The sequence below is a fragment of the Protopterus annectens genome, chromosome 5.part0 (assembly GCF_019279795.1).
Source record: "Protopterus annectens isolate FY-2018-M chromosome 5.part0, PAN1.0, whole genome shotgun sequence".
Classification (NCBI taxonomy): domain Eukaryota; kingdom Metazoa; phylum Chordata; order Ceratodontiformes; family Protopteridae; genus Protopterus; species Protopterus annectens.
The window spans coordinates 776,764,983-776,790,717 of NC_056735.1; the positions used below are offsets into that span (position 1 = coordinate 776,764,983).

At 41.6% G+C, this 25,735-nt stretch overlaps 1 protein-coding gene across 1 annotated transcript in view; it reads left to right on the top strand.

The window, feature by feature from the left end:
• Nucleotides 1-25,436, top strand: part of DDX10 (DEAD-box helicase 10) — a 1,393,858-nt gene extending 1,368,422 nt beyond the window's left edge. The window contains exon 15 of the mRNA XM_044071854.1: nucleotides 25,248-25,436. Coding sequence (XP_043927789.1) covers nucleotides 25,248-25,436 — 189 coding nt within the window. The remainder of the gene's footprint in view (nucleotides 1-25,247) is intronic.
• The last annotated feature ends 299 nt before the right edge of the window (nucleotides 25,437-25,735 follow it).

Genomic DNA, 25,735 nt, shown 5'->3' on the forward strand with positions numbered 1-25,735 from the left:
CACAAATCTGAGGATATAACTGATATCAGTTGGGATATAACAATGAAGCTAAAACAAAGACTATTGCGGTAAACTTTGCACCCACACATAAACTGGTTCAGCAAATAAAGGCTGTAGCTGTAAACTGTGGGTTCACCCACAAACTGGTTCAGCAATGCTCATACTTATAGATAATTTATATTTATGTGTATTGATTAAAAAATATTCTGTTATGACAGCTACGGATATGTGGGAGAGACTAATCAAGATAGTGCAAACATGAGAAGGTGGAAGGACTTGATTATGGATATTGATAGTAATTATAGTTTTATTTACACGTCAGGTATGTTTTTTCAACCAGAGAAGTTGTGAACAATAATTAATAAAGAGATGAAGATATTTATTTGGAAGTGGAAGAGGGCAGGATTTAAGTAGAATATGTTGATTCTCCCTAAAGAATAAGGTTGGCATAGTAGTTAAGGTGTTTACCTTATAGGCATAAGGTGCAGGGTTTAATTTTCACACAGAGTAATTTTCTGGGCTTGGAATGGCCCACAAGGGCATTTAGCCTGGTACTAATTTAAGGCTGGGAAGTTAACATAATGGTTAAGGTTCCATTCCTTTTTGATGTCCAAACAGAGAGCTTCCAGGTTTTCCTGACTCTGAAGTCGAAGAAGAGCTGGATAGGCCCTTTACCAATGCTTCCCGTGTGGCCTTCTCCATGGCCAGTGGTGATATTAACTGTACTGGCACTGTGGCTAGGGCTTTGAGCATAGTCATAAGTCTATGTAAGATAACATGACTGAAGCTTTCTTCTTTTAAGGATGTAATCAGACAAGTCGTCCTACATGCCCCCTTCTGGAGGAGGGATTTTTTTATCCATGTCTCCCAAGAATTGATAGAGAATCTCTGGAAGAAACAGCGGGTCCTGTACACAAATGAGGAGTCTGTGGTTCCCCTTATACTCTTTCTCCTGTCTGCAAACCATCACATTTTCCATGTTAGAAGAAGCCCCCACAGATGTTGAGGTGTGACCCTAAGCATCATTGCACCTTTTGTCCAGCATTTGCAGTCCTAACTCCATTCCTTCCCTGTTATAGAGGCCATTCCCTGAGTTTGTCCTGTCTTGGAGAGCCATTATAATTAAAAAAAAAAAAAAAACAACACAGACACACACACACACACACACACACACACACCTCTACTACATGTAATCTTACTTAGAGCTCGTAGGTCCTTCCCTAGAATGAGCTCATAGAGACTACTCCCACATTAGAATGTGCTCCACTGAGAGATTAGACCATCTACACAGAGCTTTTTGGATAGGTCCAGAGTTCAGAATGGGGCTGTAAAGGCACTGTCTCTCCTTAGGAGCAAGATCAGGGGTTTTACTTTTGCCTCTGTCTGGTTCATAAAGGGATAGAAGACTTCTGTTTCATTTTGCACCTCAGTGATTTCATTCAGTATATCTGGTACATCTAGGGTTTGAGTAGTGATTCTCCATGGCTAATGTCTGTGATGCTCCAGAGACCTGGAGGGTTTCACTGAACATGACGGGGCTTGTTCCTTTACTTTAACAGGAGGGTCCTTTGCTTTGCTGTCACTGAACTACCCTTTCAGTACAAATAAAGAACTAAAGGTAGAGGTGAAAACTTTGTTGGAAAATAACACCTCCACATTTACCCAAAATACATATCTTTCTCCATGTGCCTTTTTCAGGCACTGTTGTGCAGCATCCCTGGCTTGTTTTCTCCTTTGTTTGAATGCCAAAGAGAGCTTTATAAACTAGGCAGATGTCAAATCTGAGTCAAACAAGCTGATGGCATTCAATGAGAACTAAACAATTCCTTTTGCTCAGTTGTCTGTTACTTTCTTTTATTTTGCTTTGTAATTGTTGGAAATTACTGGCAGAACTGTACCATCTTTCCTTGATACCCGTTTCAGCACTAATTTATAGTTCATTAGTTAGGTCCCTCTCATCTGTCACTGTAGACCATAGATCACTACTTTATTGCTGTTTTCTAGCAGCATTTTTGCATGTTTTATTGCAACCCAGTTATTTTTTTCTGTGAAAACAGGTCTCTTTAATCTCACTTTCTTCACACGTGTTTGCCAGACTTCAGCAATTTCTTATTCACTCCGATGAGCTTTCTGTTTTCCTCATTTCTACACATGTAGACTTAGTGGCTTTGCTGGGCTGGAGGTGTGGCCAGGTTTCATGTGCCATCATCCCCTTCTCCATGCACCCCACACGTATCTCCATTTGTTCTTCATGTTAACCACACCCTTTATATTGTAATCTATTAGCTCCCAAATATCCTCACTTAGTTCAAGCCACTGTAAACTCCCATTCTAATAACAGTACCTATTAGACATGAATCTTCACCTTCAGTATTAGTTCTTGTCTTGTGTACTAATAGCATAGATTTTTGAACTTACACTACATTTGCAGTACAGCTGGAATAACATGGTGACCTTTTCACTATTCATGTGGATACATTGTGGGACAATCACTATGCAATGCGTTTTAGTTTTTAGTACTTAATAAATAAGCATCTCTCCAAGCATGTCTAAGGGTCAGCTCTCAGTGTTTTTTCCTGTCTACCTGATGAATCTGGGCATCTTAGGGCAATGTAGCAATTGCCTCATGTACACAGACAACCCTGTCCTCCTACCACCCAACACTACAACTTATAACAGATGCACTTATATAGCCAAACTGGAAACAAAGCTCTCTTCACCCAAGAATGGACTAGACAGTCAAGAGGAAAAGGTAAACACTTGCACCACACCACACTCATCACAGAGTCCCTCAAAACCTACGCCACCCAAACACACACATAGCAACATAAAACACATACCTACATTATCGGAAGCTCTCAATAAAAATCTGCTCAAGCAACAGAGACCTCCAAAGCATAAACGCATCCAACCTCCACCCCCAACACAACCCAAATGACACATAAACCACAAAGTCAGTGTGCCACTCAGCCATAGCCCATAAGCCATAACAATGTACCCAACACTCTAGTCATAGATGACTCTATAGTCAGGCACACTGATGTTCCACTCACCAGGCTAAACAAGGAGAAAGTTACTGTCAGCTGCCTGTCGGGTGCCTGGATCCACCACATAACACAAGCACTCAGGTCACTCCACAAGTACAAATATGACTCTGTCATTGTCCATGTTGGTGTGAATGACCTGAGACGTACCTCCCTGGACTACATGAAAAGAGACGTGGAGGAGCTCTCCAGTCTTGTAGCCCAGGCAGGTATGACCCTAGCCCTGAGTAGCATCCTGCCATCACCCAGAATAATACCACAGTACAAGGACAAAATGATTGACTTCAACAATTGGCTAAGCTTCTGGTGTCATTCTAATGGGATCCAGTATTTGCCTGGCATGACATGATCGACAGACCACAATGCTTTGCCAGAGATGCCCTGCACCTGTCGCCCTTGGGATTCCAGATACTGGTTAAGGCTCTTGCCACTCCTATAGTGCCTTTTTTAGGCAAGGTTCAAATGACAAATTCACCACCATAACAGGTGCAAGCAAGCAAAATCTGAGGGTAATGCCACTCAGTGTTAAAAGTCTAAACCTCAAAATGCATTCACTCGAGGCACTCCTTAAAACAGAGAACATCGACATCTGTGCAGTGACAGAGACCTGGTTCAAGGCTCCAGAGAGCACCCCTGCATTACCAGGCTATAATTCATGCCACACCTTTCGGCCACCTAACCTGATCCAAAACACTAAAGGTGGAGGCGTGTTCATATTCATATTCATTAAGGATATCCACATCTCCAGGTTAGTTGCTCAGCATAATGCATCCGAGATTATCCAAGTGCAACTAACTCTGGGCAAGACCACAATCCAAATTGTAACTTGCTACAGATCCCACACCATGCCCCAAGATTCCCACTCCTCACTTCTTGATACACTGGAAAATATTAGGGTACAACCTAACACCCGAATAATGGGCGATTTCACTACCCCACCATTAACTGGGAAAACTACTAATGTACCAACTGTTTTGCTTAACGTTTTCTGGAATTCATAAATTCCAGCTCCTTGGATCAACTTATCCACACCCCCCCCAGGGCAGTAATACTCTGTACCCATGAGCTACCACATAGGTGGTAGTCTACTTAACAGCAAAAGTGTGATAAGAGACCTTGGGACACAGGTGGACAGTAGTCTCTCCTTTGATAACCACATCGCCACAGTAGTCAAGAAATCCTTCTGCGTGGCACACTTCATCACAAAAGGTTTCTCATCCAGGAAAAAAAGAGGTCATTGTTCCCCTCTACTCATCACTCATTAGACCCATTATAGAGTACAACACCCCTTTTGGAACTGGAAAGGCCGCAGAAATATCTCACAAAGAGGAGTACTGGCCTCAAACAGATGCCCTACGCAGACCATCTCAAAAAACTCCAGCTTTACTCCGTTGCATATCGCCTACTCAGAGGCGATCTCTGCCTAACATACAAAGCTATGTCAAACCCAAAGCTGTTGGACATGCTCCACTTAAAGAAATCCCAGTCCTTCCGAGCTGCACACTCTAGGGACCTAAACCTTGTCACCACAATAAACAGAACATGCTGGAGGGATAGATTCCTGTCCCAGAGACTTCCCATACTCTGGAGCAAACTACCTGTCTGTATCAAGCAAAGCTCCTCATTAGCACTCTTCAAGAAAAATCTTGATGATTGGATGGGAAATAGGAAATTCACCCCAGGTTCACCTCTGTGGCTCTGCTTGACAGGGGCACAGGAAAATAATTTTCTTGGGTAGCAAAAGCCAGGGTACCTTTTTGGCTAGGCTTATATAGGCCCTAGGGCCGAAAGCCTAGTACTTACCTATGAACTTGTATCATATAAGTTTACCTCAGCCATCAACCTGCACATCCTCTCTACATTTGGCACTACAAACTAGAAAAGGAAAAGCATCCTTGCACATTGCTTTTCTCAGGAAATGAAAAAAAAAAAAATACTGTGTCTAGTTGAAGGACTGCGTGGCTACCTTTCCAACTCTCTGTGTGTGTGTGCTGCAATGGACTCATGTCCCATGCAGGATATAGTCATGTCTTACATCTGCTGTTTGCTGAGATAGGCTATGGCTTCCCCATGACCCAGAATAGGATAAAGTGGTTATTTGAAAATTCATGAATTAATGAATGCAGTGACTTCTGACTGAAAGGATTGCTTTGCTATCCTGTTAACAGAATAACTTGTTTAGTTACTTCATAGAACTGTCATTCTGATCATTCAAGCAGGTTACTCATTCTGTAGTCATTTTAATACTGTAGTACTTATTCCACTGTGGTTGTACTGGTAACACTTCAATGAATTGCCTACTAGTTAGTCACACAGTTCAATCTCAGCAGACTCCCTGTGAGTGGGAATGCAATGAGTGCAACAAGTGGATATTACGCTTTCCCCAACATAGTGATATCCCTTGCCAAATATAAGGCCACACCTACATCCTGAGTCTGCCATTTTTGCCTTTCACATAGTTTGGTGTTCATTACTAATTCACGTCATTGAAAAGTTGCTGTGTTCCAGATCTAAAAAATAAAGTTTGAGTGTGTCTGTTGCTAAAATATAGTAAGTCAGGACCTGCCTGAGTTTTGTCGTCTTTACTGCCTGAGAGAGGAGATCAAAGTGAAGCAGTGACTAAAGTGTCAGTGATCCAACCCAGCCAGCTGCAGACATCGCAGGCAGAATATCCTGACCTGACTTGCTTCCTTACCGGGATGTTAGCAGTTCATAGTTCCTTGTAATGTGGTCAATGGGAGGGTCCCATGCAGCCCAAGCTATCTGATAGAGCACATCAAAAGACCAAGAATCAAGAGTGTAGCTTGTGGACAAGATCTCCTTGAGGTAATTCCTTTTCACAAGTGGCTTTCCAGTCCTCACAGGTGTTGAGCTGTCCTCAACTGAAGAGAGCTTGAACTTCCACCCATCTTCCCTTCTCTTCCCTTTTATTAGATAAAGCAGTACACCCATGGCTTCTAATCTGGAAGGTGCATCCTGGGGTATAAGTGGCACACCCCCTTTGAAATAATGAACTTGCTTTGATCCTGGAGAGTACCTTGTTTAGTTTCTAACAGGCCCTCTTGCGTCCTGTCTCACAGATAGTGGTCCACCTGTTCTTTGTGTGCCAGGGATTATAGTTCAAATTTTTTTTAGCTTGTGGGATCTCAAATGACAAGTGTAAGAATGTACCTTTAGGAAGCATGGTATATAATGCCAGAGCTGGGTCTTGTGCATATTTATTTATCTGTTTAGTCTTTACAGGGAAGACCCAAGTGAGAAACTTCCCACATAGAGTTAAAATACACTAAATATTTTTTTAAGTATTCGTAAAGACAAGTACAAAGGAAGTGCAACATGAATGCATAATAAAAATGAGGATTTTCTTCATGTTTCACTGTTGCAGTCATCACATCTGGGTTATCTGCTTGCAGTAGCCCTCAGTTGGCCTGATTATCAAAGTCTTGGGTCCTGCGTCGGTTGCTGTCTCATCTTCCATGACGTCAGGTAGTTAGGGGTATAAAGCATGCAGCTGGCACAATTACATCGGTCTTTCTTGCCGTGCGGTGCCCGAAGCAAAAGCAATTTGCAAGTGCCAGTCAGCCGACTCCTAAAATTTTCGTTTTCGAGTTTCAGAACCAAAGTCTTCAACTAAAGCTAAGTCCACCATTGGGGAAACTTTTTCTTGCTCTAAACCGATGTCAGTAAAAGTCAATAATTGTATTTCTTGTGGAAAGCAAATACCTCGTAAAGATTTTAATTCGTACTGTATTCCTTGCCTAGGCCCTGACCACGACGTACCTCGCTGTTGGTTTTGTGCCTTATTTAAACCATGAACTATTCGTCATCGGTACACTTTCACTTCTAAATATTTTGGAACTCGGTTCAATTATCCAGATAAGTCTTCGGTAAGCCACCCAACTACCGACTTTCCGAAAAAAACGCAAAGATAAAGATAGAGACAGGCCGCCTAGGTCCAAAGCTGCCAACAACGTTTCTCCTAAGCTAGTCGCCATTTCACTGGTACTCATTGAGGTGCTTTTGCAGCCCCTGATACCTGCTACTTCAGATTCGCAGGACTCTACTGAGACCCATTCGGAGTCCAGTATGCCGCGAGATGCTTCAACTGTGGAACCTGTGGATGTCTCTACCTTGGATGGGTCCGGAGCTGCTGTGCAGGCACTGGCTTCTGAGAGTGTATTCAGGCCTACTGACTTGCATATTAAACTGACGCCATCTTCTTCTTCTAGGACTAAAACTCAAACCATGCCTAGGAAACCGACGCCCAGACCGCATGGTCAGGCCTCTATGCCTAAAAAACAAATGATAAGAATGGCTGAAGACATTACTTTAATCAGGGGAAGCCACCCTTCCCCATCTAGAGAGAGACCTAGGACTGAATTTACTTATGATACTTCTGACCAGATTCTGAAATTTCTGTCTCTTCTGATGACCAGGATTTACCCTTGTCTACCTATGAGGATTCTGATGCAGAGGACTGTATTCCCTCTGCTTCTCCCCCAGAGGATTTTTCTTTTGGTGAAAGCTTGCATACTCTTAGGGAGCATTTTTACTGGGAAAGCCAGGATTACTCTGATTCTAAAAAGAGGCTTAGAGATTTCTTATTCCTGCCCCAACACAGGCCTTTAGCTATCCCTCCTGTATTGGACATTGTTGACTATGCCTTTTCAGAATCTAGCTTTGCCCGTAATTCTTTACCTCCTACTCCCAGGAAACCTGATAGATATTACAGGGTTCCTGATTTTCACAAGTTCCTTTTTAAAAATCCTACTGCGGATCCTGAGACCATTTCACAGGGACCCAAGGGCATTAAGGCTACTACTGCCAAAAATCCTAACCCCTCTGATAGAGATTCCAGGGCCCTGGATAGATGGGGTAAGAAGGTATACACCTCTGCAATCTTGGCCATCAGGGCCTTAAATTGCCAGTTTTATATGTTAAAGTATCAGCAGCATATTATTGGATTGCTTAAACAGAAATTGATGTTGATTCCTGTTTGTGCTGAAAATAAGGATTTACAGGATTTAATGCATTCTGCTGAGCAGGTTGGAAAACATACTTTGCAATGTGGTTTTGATTCACTAGAGGCATCTTGCAGGGCTGCTGTCACCAGGTCTGTACTTAGAAGGCATGCTTGGCTTAAGGAGCAATCTTTGCCAGATCATGTTAAAACTAAATTGCTGGATGCTCCTTTAAATCAGGACCGCCTGTTTGGTGACAAAGCAGAAGTTCTTAAAAAGATGGAGGAAAAAGCTAAATCTATGCAAACTGTTAAAGATTTCTTGCAAGTGCAGCCTCCTAGATTTAGTAGGCATTTGTCCTCAAAAAATTGGTCCTTTCCTACCTCTTCCAGGCTTTCTCAGTTTAAACCCAGAACAGCAGAACACCCAGGCTTCAGTCCCAGGGTACACACATGACTAAGCATTGGGGGGCTCCCACTTCCAAATCAGGGAGTAGTAAGACTCTCCCCCCTGTGGTAAGCTGTCTCAATGACTTAACTTTAAAACTTCCAAGCACTTCTCAACTGACTGCTCCTTTAGGGGGAAAGATTGCTCTTGCAAGCAAAAAACTGGGAACTCATTACCCAGGACAAATGGGTTTTAAACATAGTTTCCCAAGGATACAGATTTCACTTCCACACATTACCAACCCCAAACGGTTGGCCAGCTCCACCCCCAAATCAGTGGGCACAGGCTCAAAAGCAAGTACTCTCTCTTAAGATTAAAGGCTATTCAGACTGCACCAGAAGAGGAAAAGGGACAAGGTTTCTACTCAAGACTTTTCCTGGTACCCAGAAAAGACAACTCATGGTGTCCTATCCTGGACCTGTCTATCCTAAACACCTATTTGGTGATTCCAAAATTCAAGATGCTAACTCTTCACCAGTTACGTCCCATGATCAGCAAAGATGCCTGGTTGGCAACACTGGGTTTAAAGGAAGCCTACCTGCACATCCCAATCAGGGAATCTTGCAGAAAATACCTACACTTCAAAGCAGGATGCATGCACTATCAGTTCTCTGCACTGCCTTTTGGCTTATCTACTGCACCCAGGGTATTTACAAAGTGCCTAGCTCCAGTCATTGCATTTTGCAGGCAAAGAAATATTCAAATATACCCATACCTGGACGAATATCTAATTCAGGCAGAAAGCCAGGACATACTTCTGAATCATCTGGCATTTTTACAAAAGGTGTTAACTTGTGTGGGATACACTGTAAGCAAAAAAAAAAAAAAATCACATCTGGTACCATGTCAAAAAATTATATTCCTGGGAGCAGGCTTGAACACAACTTCCCAGATGGCTTTCCTCACGCCAGAGAAACAAATTCATTTGACAACTTACTTCAAATTAGTGGCCACAAAACCCTGCTGTCTGCAAGGCAAATACTGCAAGTCTTGGGGTTCATGGGTTCATGCATTCTACTAATTCCATATGCAAGACTGCATATGAGGAAACTACAATGGTATCTAAAAAGTCTATGGTGTCAACATTCTCAGGATCTAGAAGCAATGATTCCTATCATACCTTGCCTACGGTTAGAATTCCTTTGGTGGGCAGAGGTCTGCCACCAAAACAAGGGACTACCATTCACTCTACCCCCTCCTGCCCAGACCCTAACAATAGACACATCAGATTATGCATTGGGGGGGGGGGGCTCACCTTCAGGGAAGTGCATTCAGGGCAAATGGAACCCAAGTCAAATGCACCTGCCTATCAATCAAAAAGAAATGTTAGCTGTACAGAATGCTCTGACAGCCTTCAAGGACCACATTCTCCCAGGACAGTTAATGGTAAAGACGGACAAACACCACTGTTATGTGGTGCATAAACAAGCAGGGGGGTACCCATTCTTACTCCTTCTGCAGACTAGCCATTGCTCTGTGGAACACAGCCTTGAGCTACCAAGTGCATCTACAGGCTCAATTCCTGCCAGGAAAACTAAATACACTGGCAGATGAACTAAGCAGAAATCTCATGGACCCACTCGAGTGGAAACTGGAACCAAAAATTTTCAACATGTTGATCAACAAATGAGGGATCCCAGATATAGACCTGTTTGCCTCCCCCCAGAACTACCAATTGGACAAATTCTGCACAAGGACTCCCCACAAACAAGATTGGAAAGTGGATGCTCTGTCCTTCAGCTGGAAAAATCTGTCATTTTATGCCTTTTGTCCTCTGCCTCTCCTCTCCAAAGTACTACTTAAGATCAAACAGGACAAACCAAGAATGATACTGATTGCACCAGACTGGCCACGCCAGCACTGGTACTCCCTCTTGCGCAGTGTGTCACAGCTGGCCCCATGGCACCTACCTCAGACCCCTACCCTGCTGTCTCAGCAGGAGAGCCAGATTCTGCACCCCCAGCTTCAAACCCTGAACCTGGCAGCCTGGCTAATTACCTAATCTCTCCATTACCATCCCTCAGTAAACAAGTGTTGGATGTCATTTTGGAGGCAAGGAGGCCTAGTACTAGAAAATCTTATGCTGAAAAATGGAAAAGATTCTGTGCCTGGAACCAAACTCAAGAGATGGCCACAGCTGTGCCCAATTTACCTCAGATACTTCAACACTTACCTGAGATGCTTCACAAGGACCTTTCTTTTTCCACCATCAAAATTCACGCCTCAGCCATTTCAGCTCATTACAACACAGAACCACTCCTCTTTTCTCACCCACTGCTCAAGCAGTTCCTCAGAGGGACCAAAAACTTAAGACCACCCAGGAGAGCCCCAACTCCAGCCTGGGACCTTCATTTTGTATTGGAAAAGCTCACTCTTCCTCCTTTTGAGCCAGCTGAAAGTGCAGAGTTAAAATTCCTTTCTTGGAAAACAGCTTTCCTTTTAGCAATCACTTCAGCAAGAAGGGTATCTGAATTACAGGCCCTTATGGCAGTGGAGTCTTTCATCATCTTTCATGCGGGCAGGGTGTCCCTCAGGACCAATCCCTCTTTCATGCCCAAGGTGGTATCCACTGTGGCTCTTAATGTCTATTCATTTGCCAACCTTCTTTTCTAATCCACAGAACAAAGGGGAATGGATACTGCACTCCTTAGATGTGTGCACAGACAACCAAGATTTTACTTGGGCAGAACTAAACCTCAAAGAAAATCTGAACAACTGCTGATGGCATTTGCTGCAGGGGCAGAGGGGAAGGCTATTTCAAAGCAAACCATTTCTAAATGGATAGGTCATTGCATTCATTTCTGCTATAAACACCATGGAAAACCTATCCCACAGGGAATTAGACCCCATTCAACCAGGGCTGCATCTACCTCTACAGCTTTTCTCAGAGGTATCCCTACCAGAGACATCCTAGAAGCTGCTACCTGGAGTTCTGTACATACTTTCACCAAGCATTACCATTTGCCATTTTTCTCTAAATCCAGAGCTGGTTTTGCCACTGCAGTCTTGCAGGGCCTAATAGCTGGTCCTAATGCTCTCTAATTGCCTCCTCCCTTCGTTAGCTTTGGGAGTCTACCCAAATGTAATGACTGCAACAGCGAAACATGAAGAGCATAGTACAGTTGTGTACACTTACCATAAATGTAGATTTTCGAGTGTATTCACTGTTGCAGTCCTGGTTACCCTCCCTCCAGCCCCCCTGACTTCTTTTGGCTATACCTCTATTCTCCATTACTATACTTAAAAGCTTTCTGGTGTATTTGCTTTTTTGTTGGAGGTATAACCTTGTGTGTGTGTGTGTGTGTGTGTGTGTGTGTGTGTGTGTGTGTGTGTGTGTGTGTGTGTGTGTATGTATATATATATATATATATATATATATATATTTATTTAATTGTTTCCCATTATGGGGGGGCACCTGACATCTGGGGCAAGGAAAACTGATGTAAAGGCGTCGGCTGCATGCTTTATACCCCTGACTACTTGACGGAAAATGAAACAGCAACCAATGCAGGACCTAAGACTTTGATAATCAGGCCGACTGAGGGCTACTGCAAGCAGATAACCCAAATGTGATGACTGCAACAGTGAATACACTCGAACATCTACATTTATGGTAAGTGTACACAACTGTACTTTCTTAAAGACAGTAGGACAAATTCAAAGAAGCCATTTGGTAAAAATTGATAAGACATTGTTAGATAAACAATGATGGGTTTCTTAAACACAATAAGCTGTTTTTTTTTAAAGCCAGTAAGACAGAGTTCAAAGAAATAATTTGATTGACAGTACTCAGCTTCACAGTTGTTGGCAAAGGCCCAGTTTAAAGGAGACCTTGGTAAGTTGTTGAGCAGGTATAATATATGGTCAGTGGGTATGTTGTAGTGAAATTAAGACATATAAATCAGTTTTAATATTATAACAGGTAAAGCAGCGTTTTAGTAATATAGAAGAAAAAAGTCATATGTAACATTTGATAAAGGAAGTCTGGAATAGCTCCTGGTCTCCACCCTGGGTCACACAGGCATGGTAGTCCCCAAAGCATCCCTTTTGTATAGAAAAGCTGGGCATCAGCCACTTCATCGTATCACTTTCAGATGGCCATACCAGTGGCTCTTCTGTTCCTGAACTCAAGTTGCCACTGGCACAGATGGACTGCCTGTCTCTGCACATAAGTCCAACACATAAATACCTCCGGAAAATTTGCCTTTTGTCAGGGAATCAAGATTTCATGAGATGTATGGGAAGAATCTGAAAACATTTAGCACCTTCTTTAAGAGCTACAAATGGTTTATCTTACTGCATAAACTCCTTGTTTTAATTGGAAACAAACAAAAAAATTTAGCATGAAGGCTGATAAAATTAGGATCCACACATTGAAGTGATTTGGATGCTACCTGCAGATTAGCTGTTTTAACGGACTCTACAAGACGACACTCATAGACGATTAGTGAAACATACCTTAAGAATATTAAATGAGTCATTTGATGCCTCAGTAACTGAGGCCTTACACTTTGGTTAGTCAACTTATGGCAACGTTACTGAAAGCTAAGTCCTCATTTAAGAACATTTATTGAGTTCCAACCCCTCAGTTTCAGAAGAATTCCCCTAGAAATAAAAGTTCATTTTACAAGAGTGGAATACCCATCCAGCAGCCTTGTGGCAAGAAGCAGTTCTTAGCTAATTCAAGCTTAGATGAAAGGGGAAAAATATCAACAAGTTTTTCAAGCGACTGCATGCTGTTTCTCTCCCCCCTCCTTCCCCCTACCTTTAGGAGTCATCTTCCAGTGACATCGGTAAGAAGCAATTACAGACCAGTATGTATTACAAGCAATAGCTTAAAATTATAGGGCATAATTTCAGCAGTAACCACAGACTCAATCACACCATTCCATGCACATTATCACATCACTTAGCTTAAGCCCTACTTTCAGTGGATCAGTTTTTGCTGCGCGGTGCCTGAAGCAAAAGCAGTTTGCAAGTGCCAGTTGGCTGACTCCTGAGATTTTCGTGTTCGAATTTCAGATCCGAAGTCTTCACTAAAAGCTAAGTACCCCGTTGGGGAAACTTTTTTCTTGCTCCAGACCGATGTCAGAAAAAGTTAATAATTGTATTTCTTGTGGGAAGCAAATATCTCATAAGGACTTTCATTCTTACTGTATTCCTTGCCTAGGCCCTGACCACGACGTTGCTAGCTGTCATTTTTGTGCTAGATTTAACCAACGCACTATTAAGCGTCAGTATGATTTTGCATTTCACTATTTTGGCAGAAGATTTAACTATACAATGTCGGATAGCCATCCGACTACCGGAATTCACAAGAAACGTAAGGAAAAGGACAGGCATCTGAGGTCCAAAACCGATGAGGCTTCTTCTAAGCCAGTCGCCGGTTCTCAGTGAGCGCCTTCGCAGCCCCTGACGACTGCTACTTTAGACTCGCAGGCCGCTACCGACACCCACATGGAGTTGACCAGGCCGCTGGAAGCTCATGATATTGGACCTTCGGAAACTATTCCCTCAGATGGGTCCAGAGCCGCTGAGCAGGCATCGGCTTCTGAGGGTGTTTTCAGACCTACTCAATTATATGTTAAAATGACTTCAGCTTCAAAGGCAAAGACTAAAGCACCTTTAAAGACAAAGAAACAAGTACAACAGCCTCATGGACAGGCCTCCATGCCTAAAAAACAGATGCTCAAAATGGCCGAAGGCCTAATTACTTTGATCAGGGGTTCCCATCCCCCTCCTCATAAGAGGCCTAGGCCAGAGACAGAATATGAATCTTCAGATCAGGTTTCCATTTCATCTGATTCCTCTTCTGATCAGGAATACTCTCTTCCTCCCTATGAGGATTCTGATGCTGAAGAATCAATCCCTTCAGCCTCTCCTCCTGAGGATTATTCTTTTGGGGAAACTTTACATACCATGAGGGAGCATTTCCACTGGGAGAGCCAAGATTATTCAGAATCTAAGAAAAGGCTCGGAGACTTCCTTTTACTACCACAACACAAGCCCCTAGCTATTCCACCTGTGTTAGACATTGTAGATGATGTAATTTCAGAGTCCATTCTGACCCCTGGCTCTTTACCTCCAGCTCCTGTTAAGCCGGACAGGTACTACAGGGTCCCTGACTCTCATAAATTCCTTTTCAAAAACCCTGCTGCTGACCCAGAAACTATATCTCAGGGTCCCAAAGGGTTCAAGGCTTCCACTGCAAAAAACCCTACTTCCTCTAACAGGGGTTCTATTGAGCTGGACAGAATGGGAAAAAAGATTTACACTTCTGATACCCTGGTTATAAGGGCTTTAAATTGTCAGTTTCATATGCTCAAATATCAGCAATATATTATGTCACTGCTTAAACAGAAAATGTTGATAAATTCTGAATGTGCAGAAAACAAAAGAAATGCAGGAATTATTGCATGCAGCTGAACAAGTTGGAAAGCATACTTTACAGCGTAGTTTTGATTCTCTGGAGGCCTCCTGCAGGGCCGCAGTTACGGGTTCTGTCATTAAGAGGCATGCTTGGTTAAAGGAACAAAATCTACCTGATCATGTTAAAGCAAAATTATTAGATGCTCCATTACAGCATGATGCCTTGTTTGGTGTTAAAGCAGAAGAGGTGTTAAAGAAAATGGAGGACAAAGCTAAATCTATGGAAACAGTCAAGGATTTCTTACCGGTACCGCCACCAAGATTTAGCAGACACTGGCCTACAAAGAATTGGTCCTTTCCAGTGTCAGACAGGCCACAAAGGGGCAGATATAGACGTGCTAGAAGCAGATCCCAGCCCCAAGGTTCATAAAGGTCTAAACAATGGGGTGCTTCTACCTCCAAAACTGGAGAAGACAAATCACAGCCATACAGGAATCAGTCCCAATGACTTCCCCCTGCCTGCGCCAAGCACTTATCTTCTGGCAGCACCTTTAGGGGGAAAACTAGCACTTTTTTCTCAAAATTGGCACATAATAACCCAGGACAAATGGGTCTTAAACATAGTGTCACAAGGCTACAAGTTTCAGTTCCATACCCTGGCCAAGGGCAAACGGTTGGCCAGACCTGCCAAAACATCAATGGGCAGAGGCACAAAAACAAGTCTCATCCCTCATGGACATGAGGGCCATTCAACAAGTACCAGAGCAAGAGCAGGGACAAGGATTTTATTCAAGACTGTTCTTGGTACCCAGAAAGGACAAAGCCTGGAGACCAATACTGGACCTATCTATTCTAAACACATATCTGGATATTCCAAAATTCAAAATGTTGACTCTACAGCAACTTCTGCCCATGCTGGGCAAGAAGGCTTGGCTTGTGACTTTAGACCTAAAAGAGGCATACCTGCATGTCCCAATCAGACAAACATGCAGAAGATATTTCAGATTCAAAGCTGGATCCATGCACTACCAATTCTCTGCACTGCCCTTTGGCTTATCTACTGCACCCAGGGTCTTCACAAAGTGCCTGGCACCAGTAATTGCATTCTGCAGACAAAGAGGAATGCAAATATATCCTTACTTGGAAGACTGCCTCATTCAAGCAGAGAACAAGGACATTCTACTACAGCATATGGCGTTTGTAAAGAGATTACTACTATGCCTAAGGTACACAGTCAATGAACAGAAATCAAAACTAGTACCCTCTCAAGAGATAATATTCCTGGGTGCAAGCTTAAATACAACTTCCCAGAAGGCTTATCTCACGCCGGACAAAGGTAACTGACTATCTATTTCAAACTGTTGGCAACAAAGGCCTAGTTATCTGCAAGAAAATTTCTGCAGGCTTTGGGCTTCATGGCATCCTGCATTCTACTAATTCCATATGCAAGACTGCATATGAGGAAACTTCAATGGTTCCTAAAAAGTATTTGGACTCAACATTGCCACAGCCAGGAAACAATAGTTGCTCTCATTCCCTGCCTGCAACAGGAGTTTCGATGGTGGGCGAAGGCCTGTCACCAGAACAAGGGACAGCCATTCACTCTATCCCCAGCCACACAGACATTAACAACGGATGCATCGGATTATACCTGGGGAGCCCACATGGCAGGAAAATGTATTCAAGGCACATGGTCCGCAAACCAAATGCATCTACATATCAGTCAAAAAGAGATGCTAGCTGTTCAAAATACCCTGACAGCCTTCAAGGACCTACTTCATCCGGGACAACTACTGATAAAGACAGACAACACCACTGTCATGTGGTATATAAACAAGCAGGGAGGCACTCATTCTTACCCACTTTGCAGACTAGCCATCACTTTGTGAGGCACAGCATTGACTTACCAAGTACATCTGCAGGCACAATTCCTGCCAGGAAAGATAAATACTCTGACAGACGAACTAAGCAGAAACCTCATGGATCCCCACGAGTGGAAACTGGATCCGCAAGTCTTCAGCATGGTAACAAGGAAATGGGGATGCCCGGACATAGATCTATTTGCCTCACCTCACAACTGCCAACTAAAGAGATTCTGTACAAGGACTTATCACAGACAAGCATGGAAAGTGGATGCCCTATCTTTCAGCTGGAAAAACTTAACAGTATATGCCTTTCCTCCTCTGCCTCTCCTCCCCAAGGTACTCCTAAAGGTCAGACAGGAGAAGCCAAAAATGATATTGATTGCCCCAGACTGGCCATGCCAGTACTGGTATCCAATCCTAAGGAACTTGTCTCAATGCTCAGCCTGGATCTTACCTCAAGTGCCTCATCTACTGTCTCAGCAGAACAATCAAATCCTGCACAGCGAACTCAAGACCTTAAATCTGGCAGCATGGCGGATAATGTAGTCATACAAAACACACCTTTCACTGAAGCGGTGATGGATGTCATTTTGGAGGCCAGAAGGCCTAGTACTAGAAAATCCTATGCTGGAAAATGGAAGAGATGCTGTGCTTGGAACCAGGCACAAGGAATTGACACAGCTGTACCAAATATTCCTCCGATTTTGCAATACTTGACTGAGATGCTGGACAAAGCCCTATCCTTTTCATCTATAAAAATTCATGCCTCTGACATTTCAGCTCATAGCAATACAGAGCCACCAATTTTTTTCTCGTCCTTTATTAAGGCAGTACCTCATAGGGGCCAAAAATTTAAAGCCTCCAAGGAGATCACCAATACCTGCATGGGACCTCAGTTATGTCTTGGAAAAACTCACCCTGCCTCCTTTTGAGCCAGCCGCTACAGCTGATATAAAGTTTTTATCTTGGAAAACAGCTCTGCTCCTAGCAATAACTTCTGCAAGATGAGTCTCAGAGCTACAGGCACTCATGGCTGTGGAACCTTTTATCATTTTTTATCTAGACAGGGTTTCTCTGAGGACAAACCCGACATTTATGCCTAAGGTAGTATCCAGTGTGGCCCTTAACCAAACTATTCATCTGCCTACCTTTTATCCAAACCCACAGAATAAGGGGGAGAGAATTCTGCATTCTTTGGACATACACAGACAGCTATGCTTCTATTTGAACAGAACCAAAGCTTTCAGAAAGACAGAGCAATTACTAGTGGCATATGCTGCAGGATCACAAGGAAAGTCTATCTCAAAACTGACTATTTCAAAGTGGATAGGCCACTGCATTCGTTTCTGCTATTCACAACATGGCCAGCCAGTACCTAAGGGCATTAGGCCACATTCAACCAGAGCAGCAGCCACTTCAGCAGCCTTCCTCAGGGGAGTACCAACCAAAGACATTTTAGAGGCTGCTACTTGGAGTTCAGTGCACACCTTCACAAAGCACTATCACTTACCAATCTACTCTAAATCCAGGGCAGGCTTTGCCACTGCAGTTCTGCAGGGCCTTATAGTTGCTACTAATGCTATTTAGCTCCAGCCTCCCAATCTTAGCTGTGGGATTCAACCCAATTGTAATGACTGCAACAGTGAAACACGAAGAACATAGTACAGTTGTGTACACTTACCATAAATGTAGATGTTCGAGTATATTCACTGTTGCAGTCCAGGTTACCCACCCACCATCCCCCATTTCCTTGCTGCAACTTATCTGCACTTCTCTAATCTATACAACCTATGTGGTGTATTTGCTTGTAGATGAAGGCAAAATGTATACTTTGGTGCATGCATGTTTTATTGACATATTTTTAGCCTACCCTTTTGGGGGCACCTGACATCTGGGGCAAGAAAAACTGAAGAAAATGGCGTCGGCTGCATCTTTTATACCCCTGGTGCAATGATGTCAGGGAAGAGGCGACAGCAACCGATGCCGGACCTAGACTTTGGAATTCAGGCCGACTGAGGTTAGCCTGCCAGCAGGATAACCCAATTGTAATGACTGCAACAGTGAATACACTCGGAACATCTACATTTATGGTAAGTGTACACAACTGCACTTTCTCGCTGTAGTGCAATCTCAGAGTTGGTATATTTAAGTAGGGGGAGGGTGTGGGGGGTGCAGGGGGTGAAGCTTAATCAGTTAAGCAGTTTGTGTGTTTTTTTATTTGTACGGGTCGAGTTCATGTTTTTGAACATTCATATGTTCGATCATATGGTCTCAGCCATAGGAATTTCTAACATTTGAGCATTCGGTTATGTGAAGTAGACCCATATACAAACTCCAAGATCGCACTACAATGTGGAAAAGGACACATTTCCTAATGCTGGCCAACCACCTGCATTCCCTGGGTAAATTATTCGATCATTAAACGTTCACTGATTTAACATTCAGTGTTTTAAGTTCGATGAAGAGAGGTTTGCTGGCTTTCTCATTTGATGACTGAACATTGACCTGCAATAAAATGGTTGCTTTCCACTTATTCTAGTCAAGGTTTCTCTTCTAGTCTGTTTCTGATTCCCATCATGTACAGTGCTCTTAAAACTACTAGTAGTCATTCCTGAATACGTGTGCACTCAGAACATTACTACCTTACAATAGCTGAGGAATCGTACATTGCATCTTTGGACATTGAAGATACTTACACATCCCATTGAAGCCACCCGACAGGAAGTACTTCAGATTTCAGGTATCTTGTCCGTTTCTGTTTTAATTTTTGCCATTTAGACTATCTGCAGCACTAGAGTATTTTTACCAGATGCTTAGCTCTAGTTTTGCATACCTCAAGAAACAAAATTATAGCCGTCTTTCCTTGTTTTGTGGCTTGCCTACTGGTGAGAAGCTGTAAGATATATTATTTCATCATATCTTGTTACCATTTTCTTTGATGCAGTCCTTGTAGACCACTGTGACTGCAAGACATTCTTGCAACTTTTGAGGCCATCTCCATGCAATTGAAAGTGTTTTTTCCACAAGTAAACAGTTTGAAATTCAGTGTGATTATCAGAATTTCCCAAAAGCAGACATTTACAGCAAGATGGTACATATGAAAACCACACCACTTACAAACAACTAAGAAACCTAACTAAGAAGCAAATATTATCTGACAAAAAAATCTTATTTTGTTACTTGTCAGCAAAAATACATAACCCACAAAACTTTTGGCAAAACCTTAACTACCTCCTCAACCCTGGCAAAACATCTACCCCTGCACGATCTACAACAAATTGCACTGAATGTATAGCATCCCAATTTAACTCTCATTTCATCACAACTCTCACCTCACTTTTAAACAACAACAAATCTAACCAACCCCTTACAGTGCCTACCTATACTAACTGTAAACCCGACTACATCTCTTTAAACCCATACAAACCTCTTGAATCAAAAAACTCCTATCAAAACTAAAACCTACCTGTCTAGCAGCTGACCAACTCCCTAATGACTTCTTAAAAACTGCTGCAAGCTCCATCGCCTATCCCGTATCTATCCTAATCAAGTTCCATCGCAGAATATGTCCCCATACTATGGATAATATCCCATATCATTCTCCTCCACAAGGGAGGCCCATCTAAAGATCTCTCTAATTATTGGCCCATTGCAATTCTCTCACCCCTAGCCAAAATCTTAGAGAAATGTATCCATAAGCAGCTCCTAGACCACCTCACTACAAATAACCTCTTATCTAGTTGACAGCACGGCTTCCTTCCAAAACACAGTACCTCCACAGCCCTCATAAGTTTCACTAACTACATCAATCTCCTCAAAAACAGTGGACAACTAGTCTCTACTATATTCCTTGATATGTCCAAAGCTTTTGAAACGGTATCCCACCAACTACTACTCGACACTCTACCCTCCTTCAACCTCAGCTCTACAGCTTTCATCTGGTTCTTTACCTACCTTACTAATTGACAACAGGCAACTAAGTGGGATAATAAACTCTCCACACTCCTACCAGTGTCTGTCGGGGTTCCCTGAATTCCATCCTAGGCCCTCTCCTTTCTTTTATATTCACAAATAGTCTAAACACTGCCACTAAATCTGCTTCTATTATTTAATATGCTGACAACGCTACTCTTATTTGCTCTGATCCCACACCCCAAGAACTCCAAGATAAGCTGTAGAAGTCGTTTCTAGATATTGAAAATTATCTAAATGAACTTCAACTCATCCTAAACCCAAACAAAACAAAATTAATGATCGTCTCTAGCAGGAAATCCAAAGCAAAACCACCTCCTCTCTCCATCTACTCCACTAATGGCACTATAACAGAACCAGTTAACCAAACAAAAACTACTTGGTATCACGATAGACAACAACCTAACATTCAATAAACACGTATCACTCACAATAAAGAAAGTTCACATCAAACTTGGTGCTTTAAATAGGGCCAAACGTTACCTTACTCAAAATGCCAGACTAGCCACAGACAGATCCCACCTCCTATCAACTCTTCTTTACTGTTCTCAACTTTTCACTAACCTGCACAAGTCTGATTTATATCTACTTGATTCCTGCTATAACAAAATAGCAAAATTTACTGCTAATATACCCAACAGGACCCACCATTGCCTTGCTCTTCAAAAATCACACTGGATTGAATTTCCCAATCTGTTATTGCTCAATCAGCTCACCACTGCCCACTGTATTATCCACAAACCTGAAAACTGCCCTGCACTCTCCAACCTAGTGGAACTAATACCAAACCCCAGGACCCTTAGATCATCTGATAAACTTATACTCAAAGTAAAAAAATCCCATAAATACTTTGGTGACTCTCTCTTCTCCTTCAAAGTAGCCAAACAGTGGAACCTATTACCCCAGAATATCTTAAAAGCACAGATCATCATAGCTTCAAAAAACTCCTAAATGAATACTTTACTCAACAGTGGCTATGCTCCTGTAATACTCCTGGCTAGTTTCTTATGCTATCAATCGAATGTATTCTATTCTGCTATCTTCTTGTCTTACTTCTACCAAATAAAAATGCCGCAATGGTTTTTAGTTATATATCTAATGAGTTTCATATTACTGCCTGTAATAAGGCTTAAGAAATGTAATGTTTTCTGTTTTACATTCACCTTTTTGTAAATTGTGATTGTTGGCAACTGTCAAACTTTTTTGTATATTGTTTGTAAATCTTTTTAAAAATTTTGTAATCTTTTTGTACTATTGATATGGATTGATAAAATAAATGGAACCAACAAGCAACAGTCCACGTCAACTTCAGTTCCAAGGATTTATTAATCGCTTTCATCAGCTCAGTCACCTGACTTCTTCAGAATAATTACATGACAAAACAAAGCCATATTTATACAAAAATGAAATCACATATCATTTAACAAGCTTCTAACAGTTGCATCAACTAGAATCCACAAACCTTACACATATGAAAATAGAAGTAAAAATAAATATAAATACTCTTAATATCTTTAAAAATATTTGGTTAAATAAAAATAATAATATAATTAAAACTAACCAAAGAAAGACCGTAGTTTTAAAAAACTGCTGATACTAACACTGTCATTCAATCCTGGCGAGGACGTGGCATTTAATTTAATTTGCCACCATAATTCCTTGAAATTGAGTACTTCTTCCCAAGGACCTCCCCTTAAATCTGGTGTTACTTTATCAGTTACTAAAAATCTAAAGGTGTGACTGGGGTATTGCACAATATGCTTGCTTAAGGCACTATTTGTGTTACCAATTCTGATGTCCCGAATGTGCTCATAAATCCTATCTTTATCTGGAGATCCAAACAAATTGCCATTCATTAATTATTTGGATGTCATGGTTTCCAGAGACTTGTTCCATCATTGCTTAGTCAGTAATCTGTATAAAAAGCGTACCTACAGCAATAGTTTGTTGCACTATACCAGTTGTCATCCTTTGCATGTTAAAAGGGGCCTAGTAAAAGGGCAATTTGTTCGGATCTCCCATATGGTTAACAGTGAGGTAGATTTTCAAGATCAATGTAGGAAGATGAACAATATGTTTTTATCAAGAGGCTACCCCCTTGAATTTATTGAGAGAGCCATGGATGAAGTTATTAAGAAAAGGAATTCAGGAATGTTTAGTCCATTACTGAAGGGGACCAGTGATTGTCAGGAAAATGTCATAGCTACTTCAGTTGTTTGTAACAAAGTTGAGAAAGGTTGATTTCCAGCTATATCCTTCATTACTAGATTTTCTATTGACCATAGTGGAATTTTTGGTATTCTGAGTAAAAATTGGACTGTATTAAGCAGTCAAATTGGGGTTACAGATAAATTGAGGATCTCACCTAGTATTATTTTTAGAAGGGGTAAAACATTTAAAGATTTGTTACAGAGTATGAAGTATGAAGGAACACAGCATGGCAAGGGCACTAAGGCTTGTGGTTTCTGTGCTCAGTGTACCCACATTTTCTCAGTGAACAAAGTAGTCATCAATGGTTTTAAAGTGAGGGCAAGAAGGAATTACTCTTGCATTACCAAAGGGGTGGTATATGCCACCCTCTGTTGTCATTGTGCCGGGTTTTACATTGGAAAAACCAAGAGAAGTCTTAAAGATAGGATTTATGAGCACATTCGGGACATCAGAATTGGTAACACAAATAGTGCCTTAAGCAATCATATTATGCAGTACCCCAGTCACACCTTTAGATTTTTAATAATTGATAAAGTAACACCAGATTTAAGGGGAGGTCCTTGGGAAGAAGTACTCAATTTCAAGGAATTATGGTGGCAAATTAAATTAAATGCCACGTCCTCACCAGGATTGAATGACAGTGTTAGTATCAGCAGTTTTTTAACTACGGTCTTTCTTTGGTTAGTTTTAATTATATTATTATTTTTATTTAACCAAATATTTTTAAATATATTAAGAGTATTTATATTTATTTTTATTTCTATTTTCATGTGTAAGTGTTGTGAATTCTAGTTGATGCAACTGTTAGAAGCTTGTTAAATGTCATGTGATTTAATTTTTGTATAAATATGGCTTCGTTTTGTCATGTAATTATTCTGAAGAAGTCAGGTGACTGAGCTGACGAAAGTGCTTAATAAATCCTTTGAACTGAAGTTGGCGTGGACTTTTGCTTGTTGGTTCCATTTATTTTATCAGGCTTTGTCCTGGCTCTTAGTTTGCAACTATTGATATGGAGCTTATCTCCCCAGAGAAACGGGCTACTTGCCCAGCCGGACTCTACCCGGTTAACAAATGTAAAATAAATAAATAAGGTTACGGTATCGTTTACCTTTGTTTTTACTCTTTGTTTCTCTATTCAAGACTGCATATGAGAAGACTACAGTGGACACTCAAAAATGTTTGAAACCTGAGTTCAGATTCCTTAGACACTCTTATTCCTGTTCACAGGTGTGGAAAGAAAGAATTTATATTGTCAACAATTTCTTTTTTAAACTATCCAAAGGGGTGACCCTTCTTCCTCTGACAGTAAACTCAGGAGCCAATCACAGCCACGTTGGATTCTACTTGTGGAGCCTACTTCATCAATCTTTCAGTACAAGGCAGCTAGCTGGTCTTAACAAGAAAGATATAATCATGTCATTCTAAAAAAAAATGAAGTCACTGTTTATGGCCTTAACATTCCATGTGAGCATCCTTCTCCATATCTTCAAATCAGCACAGGTTGTACTACTGTTATACATCAGCAAACAGGATTGTGCCAGATTGTAACAGCTGTGAGTAGAGAGAGTTTTATTCTGGCATAAGGTCATTCAGCACAATGTATACTTGTGCGGTACATTTCCTTGAACTACAGAACCAAACAGATTTTTATCAGCATGCATATCAATTTGGACTGCAAATAAAACTACCTCCACAGACTTTTGGAAAATGCTAAAAGTAGACTTGATTGCCCCACAACTGAGCAGTCAGCTCCAAAATTTTTGCTGCCTCTCTCCTCATGACATTATCCATAGGTAAGTTGCCATTTTATTTCCCTGTACTCAGGTCTTTAAGTCTTTTATCCCCATTCTGTCCCATACAGAAGTACTTCAAGAAGAAATAGTACAGAGCCAACCACATACACCTTCACAGACAAGACAGTATGGCTGTCTCTACTGACAGGTAAGATATCCTTGCTGGGGTATTTGGGACCTGGCTTGAAAAAATGTTGTTAGGTATTAAAATTTTACCCTCCAAGATGAGATGTTCATTTGATATGAGATTGGATTGAAGTACTTTGCCCTGCTGCTGAGTGAGTAAAGGTCATGTAAAGGGAAGGACACTGGTGAATAAGTGTGTAGTTCAGGTCAGCAGAGTGGGGGAGGGGGCAGAGAGGTTACAAGATGTGCATTTTCTTGGCCAAGAATGATCTGTGGTCATGTTACTGTTTGTTGTGCAGTTTACAATAACTGTATAGAAGAGCTACCACCCAACACCAGTGTCTTTGGATGGGCATTAATACTGTACCTTGTCATGTTTCTAGATGTTTTATCATTCTCCGATACTAAAGTGCTACTGCCTAACTAATGTTATATGATTTTTGTCTTTTCACTGTGCAGATGCATCAGCAGTGGCCACCAGTTCAAAAAACAGTGGTAGAATATGACAGTGATGAAAGTGACACATGTGGTATTATTGTTGAAAAGGCCAGAGAAAAGTTGAAAGAGGAGGACAGATTTGACAAGGAAGAATATAGAAAAAAAATAAAAGCAAAGCACAGGGTGAGTTTTTATACATTTTGTTCCTGAAACACCGTACTGTGTGTTCTGTTGCAGATTGTTTCACATATGGAACAACTACAGGTTTATGTGATGACAAACTTATTTTTGTTGCGTTCTGAGTATAAAAGCTCACACCAGTCACTTGCTATATGAAGGTTTGATATTCATTTTTCACCTATGGAAACTTTGGCACTTATTATGTATATGCTCTGTTTGGCATAAAGACAAGTTTTGCTTGGATTTTACCATGCTTGTGTTTGCATTTACCTTGTTTAGAACTACTACTCACTTTAGGAATTGTTATTTATGTTTGATGCATCTTAGAG